Here is a 6143-nt window from a genome sequence, read left to right as displayed (position 1 = left end):
CCTTTCTTATAATTATCTGAAAGGTTTGTACTATCTTTTTATTCGACATCACCTAATTTGTTAAATATAATTTATTATGCCCTTTTTTTTAAATTTCAAAAACCAAAAAAAAAGTAAAAAAAAAATAGATATTTACGTCTACGTGGAAGGTGGCGGCGTTCCCAAAAGACAATACTTTGTGGGCGAACATATTTTTCCTTCCTACAAACAATTTGCTATTGGTTAGTATCCATCTCCATCTTTTAAATACAAGCATATATTTAGTTATTATATAGCATTATTAATTTATAAATAAAAAGAAATTATGAAATACAGTTTTGATAACTTGTTGAAGTGATATTTCGCTTCATTTTATTCAGTATTGGTATATTTGTATCAATATATATATATATTATTGAATACGTACCGTCGAATACTGGCTTTGCGTTTCCAAGGCTTTCCCGGTATTTTTCCACGAAACTTTCAAATATTTTCATATTAAATCGTGGAGGGACCTCAGGTGTAATAGATACATCATAATGTATAATATTATTTGTCGGCATTGAAAGTAATTCAAAAAAGTTTGTTCGAACTTTAATCGATCGGTCAACACTTGGTCTTTTCACAACTGGTGTAAATTCCATGATTGATAATAGGAGAAGAATTAATAAATAAAAGTTTATTTGAAAAAAAGATAAGAGATAATTTTAGGTGGTATGTTAAAAAAAGAAATTTTATTTTGTCTTTTTTTTTTTTTTTTGTTGGTAGACTTGAGCAAAAAAAAAAAGGATATTTATAATAATTTTGCGTTCTTTGTTGATAAAAAGTAGTAACAATATTATTAGTTGTTATAATATTATCAGTTTTTAAAGTATTGTTACTTGAAAATTTATATTATGTAAATTTGGTTTGCGTATGAAATGGGACTAAATCATATATAGCTTAGATTATAAGAAACATTGTTATTGTTTCTTATTTGGTAAAGACAAAGTGTGCGGGATTAGCGAAAAATCTTATGTTACACTTAATAAAATCATGTGATCTAATATTGTAATTTAATTTGTTACACAGGTAAAAACCTCTGATGTTACATAATAAATGTTATTACTTTGAGTAATTTCACTTCTCCATGACTCCTTACTACCCTATGATCGTTTCTTTTTTTTGCTATATGATGAATGATCTACATAAAAGAAATTTCCGTATTTATAATTTTGATTTTAAATGATTTAGCCATATGAGTTGAGGAATTTATATTACATATCGGTCTTAAGCGTGCATTACAGACAAAGAAGTTGTTTAAACTGGTTAAATGAAAGACGCCAACGGAGTGACAGAGTATAGTATAAATTAGTTATTTGGCGTAAAAAAAAATTATGCAGTTAGGAAATGCACACTGTATTCACCACATGTTACTTTTATAAAAAAATATATACACAAATACTGTAAGTATACATGAAATATTGAAAATATTTTACTTTACTTTAAACATATTTTATTACGATATCATCACATATACCGTATAATAAAAAAATATACTATATTTATATTGTAAAACGGACAATAACTAAAATCAAAGAATCATGAGGAGACATTCTATTTAAGATACTCTTAACCCTTAATGTGGCATATTTGTACGTAGTTGTGATAAAATATTGTTGTCCCTCGTTAAAAAATATTTTACCAATTATAATTTTAATGAAATGCGTGAATATTCAAAGTTTTATTTTTTTTCTTATAATTTATATAATTTATGATCATGCATTTATTAATGAAAAATAAGTAATAGTTATTTCACGGAATTAAAGAAAATTCAATTATATATCACAATAAGACAATGAGATATCATGGTTATACTTGCCGCCCATATAAATGGGATTGGGAGAATCCCATATCCCATCCCACATCAGTTCCCACATCCCACATCCCATTTATCCAATCCCATATCCCATAATTATCACGTAAATCACGTGATGTTGCATAACATTCCAAAAAAATAAATAATGGGAGATTTGGTTTCAAGGAAATTTATACGCCGATCACATAATTCCGGCGGCCAGAATTACGTATTATCCTACATACCACTAATTTTAAGAATTTTTTTTTTTTTTAAACTGTAACGCATTTCTCTTTATTAAGGATAGAATCCAATTCGAGTAAATACCTAGCCCGTTCGTGCAACACGAAACGAATCTATAACAGAGTGATCTATCCTAATACAATATAAAAAACAAAGAAATAATAAAAATAAAAAAAACAAACCCATATAACCTAATCTAAATTGGACCTAACTAAGCTACTATCTACTAAAACCTAGAAAAAGAAAAAGAAAAAATAAAATAAAACTATACTAAGAAACTAAAATTATATATAGTGTATAGGTCGACCTCTTCCCCACATTTAGTTCCTATTTATTATATTTTATTTTTCCTCCTAACCAAATACATCTCTCGTTCTCCTCACTACTTTAAATTTTATTTTTTTGTATCGAAATATTTTATACGTGAAATCACGTGACTTCGATTACAAGTAGCGAGCTATTCATTGTTGTTCCTCGCACACGACAGTGTTACGAGTTCCGACCATTCAAAGGACACAAGTTTGAAGATTAAAACTTCGACCAATTCCTTACCAACATTAGATATTTTGAATAGAAATTTTCCGGATCTCATTAATAATGATGTTACTTGTCTTCTATGTCATAGTGCTACCGAAACGAATGAACATATTTGGAGATGTCCATCCCTCCTTCCTTATATTAGAAACACTCTCAGAATATTAGCGAAATATGCAGAAGATATTCTTAAAAATATGCGGACAAATTGAACTTGTGCATCGTGGACTCGATCAAATATTCCGATACCTTCAATTGGGCCAGAGACGACAATTAACCTTTATCGATGTTTCAGGATTCATTTTAACACGCATAAGGCTACGTCTAAAGCGATTTTAAATTTATGGAAATTTCTCTGCCCGCTATCAAAACGAATGTTTGGAAGTTTCGTTCGTTGGCATGGAAGCAATCGAAAATCAACATGGCATCACGAAAAAGAGTTTCAAATTATATCGGAAAAATAGGCCTTCAGGGTCTTCACGTAATCTTCGTAACGTTACTCACTCTACCTATCGGCGGACTAATGTATGTCCGTAAACGTCTATTTTGGGAATCATACTTAAGATTTGTAAGAATATAAAAAGAAAAAATTCTGTTTATACTGCTGAAAAAATAATCATGACCGAAAAGACTGAAAAAAATAGAAAGATCAGTAAGACTAAAAAGATTAAGAATGCCAAAAAGCATTCTGTAAACTGCCATTGAATATAATGGGAATAATGAGAATAATCTATTCGAATTTCATATACTTTTGTGCACAAAAAGTATAAAAATAAAAGTTAAAATTATATGATTGTGCAGTTAAAAGAATTATTTTTTTCACTCCTAATTTTAAATTTAGTTATACGTTAGTAATTGATATTAATACTGATAGTTAGATGATTATTTATCAACTTTCTTACATTATAGGCATAAGATGACTTATTTGTAAAAAGTTACTGGGTTATAGAGAAACTGTGTAATTAAAAATGAAAATAATGCAAAGTAAAATCCTATTCTTATTTATATTAATATTGGTTTAATTATTAAAGAATATTAATCATATTATAACAATTATTATTATTATACTGTAAACAAGCTATAAATTTATATTTTACTCTTGATTGCTTTTATGACATATGATAAAATTTATTGAATCTTCTTTTTGGTTACTAATTACTATCTTTCCTTCTTAATATTTGTTGAAAATAGATAATTCATTTACAATCAATTAATAAATAATCAATAATTCTTACTATATATGTAGCTCTATATATACAATAATTTATTTTGTATTAGATAATATCATGGGATGTTAGAATTTGTTCAATTATCAATATGTATTATTAGTATATAGTACTTATAATATCATGCTAGCAGTAAAAATTCTTTATACACTGTTTGTCAATTTTTATTACAAAATGACATCAATGTATAACATTATAAATTGTATTAAAGTTATTAGAATTTATTCAACTATTAATGTAATGAATTATAAATATTTTTCTATAATTTTTACTATATAATATTAGTTATATAATAATTTAAAATTTCTGATATTTTATATTGTTCTACTATTTCTCTAGTACTAGTAGTTAGCATTTATTCTATAATATTATTTTTTATATTTTATATATATTAAATAAATAAGTTGTAACCCCTTTTTAAAAAACTAGCACAGGAGTATACTTTTATATTTGTAAATAATAATTGATTTATGAGTAGTTTGAAGACTAATTTATTCTTTTATTAGTTATTTCTTAATTCTTGTTGACTAAAGAGTTGCTCGGATATGATACTTTACAAAAAAGTTTCTGGAAAAAACTTCAACTAATGAGTTACCATGATATAGCTCTCAAACAGTTGCTGTTGTACGCCTAGTTCTATCCCTTATAGCTGGTACTAAATTACTCCATAAAACAATCGTTTTCCTAGATTTTCTTGTAAGTTGATAGCTCTACATCAACTTTAATGTGTCTAGGTATCATGACAAGAGATAACAGATGTGTGCTCTGGGTATCTAGGCATCATGACAATAGATAACAGACGTGTCAATACCTCTAGTTTTACTCTTAAGATATTAAAATATAAATTGCCGTAAAAAACAATTATCCCCCTTTATTTTATAAAATTGTTTCACGAATACTTCAAACATCTGATTTTCACAAAAACAATTAATAAAAAATTCTTTTGAAATTGATCATATGTCAGCAGTTAATAATGAAAGGATTCTGGCATGAAAAAACATTCTGTATAGTAAGTTCTTTTAATGCATCAGCTTTCCTTAAATTTAGTTAATCCTGGGATATCTACTTCACAATCCCATATTGCTACTACTATATTTATGGTATAATAATATTATTTTTGTGAGAGTTTTTTTTAAAAAACTAATAATAATATTAATTTGTAGTGATTGAAATTTTAAGTAGAGTGCTAGTTTATTTACAGAAGAAGTTCGAAGTATTAGAGTTAGTATTAGGGTTAGGGTTAGGGTTAGGGTTAATGTTATCTTAGGCGATTTGTAAAATTTTCTGAAATGAAAAAATGCAAAAAATAAACAGAATTTGAACAAGCGACGTTGTTTGGCCAACTTCTGTGAACTACTGGATGCTTTCTCCCATCATTTTTCTAATTATTAATGTTGTTGTTGCCCATTTCATAAAATAACAACTAACAAATTTTTTTAAGAGTAGATTTACCCTGAACAAGTAATAAATTCACTTAATATTGAATATAGACCATTGCGAGGAATTTACTATTAACATCATATACAACTTTGTATTTTAAAATTTACTTTTCCTTTGTTAGAAAAGTTGAAATTATTATTATATTCTGATACATTAATTCTAAATACACAATCATTGTCATCTTGTTTAGGCTTAGAATAAACTTTTAAATAAAGTACAGTATATTTATTCAGTAGTCTCACATTCATCAATTGGCGTTTTAATTAAGATCTTTCCGTTTTGTCTAATAATCAATGCTTGGGCATTCCATAATTTTTCTTGTCCCACAGCCTAAAGTTGATAATGTGCTTGTACTTAAGCTTCTTTAAAGATCCTAAATTTGTTTAAGTTCACAATTTCTTGAAGATCTTTATTCTCCTTTTAACCTTTGTAAGATCCTCTATTGAAAAATAAAAATGGAGATTTATGGTCACTCTAAGTAAGTTAAAACTAAGTGAATAAGGTTTGATCATTTCTTGGTCTATTCATTTTTTGGTTATTAGTTGTCCTATACTGAATCTAATTATTGAAATAGAAGTTGTATATTTCTTCCATTTGGAAATTATAAATAAAGGAAATTTATTTAACATGATCATGAATCCCTTTTTTGCTATTAATTTCAGCTTTAATCTGCACACCAAATACACTATGGGTAAGGCTAAATAACTTCTATTACTTGTATTAATGATTAATGGAAGTTGAAAATAATTATAAAAAAATATTGTTGTTACCTGCCTATATAAAATGCAGGAACCACATAATTATTAATATTATTATCTAAATAATAGTTTAGTAACTTCTATTATTTGTATTAATGATTAATAGAAGTTGACAAAATAATTATA

The 6143-nt window shown here is 26.7% G+C and overlaps 1 protein-coding gene across 1 annotated transcript; it reads right to left on the bottom strand.

Moving 5' to 3' along the window:
* Window positions 1-222: 222 nt before the first annotated feature.
* OCT59_026625 (uncharacterized protein) lies at window positions 223-623 on the bottom strand (the record flags this gene model as incomplete). Its single annotated transcript, XM_066143293.1, has 2 exons — window positions 223-239; window positions 407-623. The coding sequence occupies 2 exons, from the start codon at window positions 621-623 to the stop codon at window positions 223-225; spliced, it is 234 nt and encodes a 77-aa protein (XP_065992825.1).
* Between the last annotated feature and the right edge of the window lie 5520 nt (window positions 624-6143).

This window comes from Rhizophagus irregularis, chromosome 6 (assembly GCF_026210795.1).
Source record: "Rhizophagus irregularis chromosome 6, complete sequence".
Taxonomy (NCBI): domain Eukaryota; kingdom Fungi; phylum Glomeromycota; class Glomeromycetes; order Glomerales; family Glomeraceae; genus Rhizophagus; species Rhizophagus irregularis.
The sequence above is the reverse complement of the archived record's forward strand: the minus strand, read 5'-3'. Positions and strand labels throughout refer to the sequence as shown.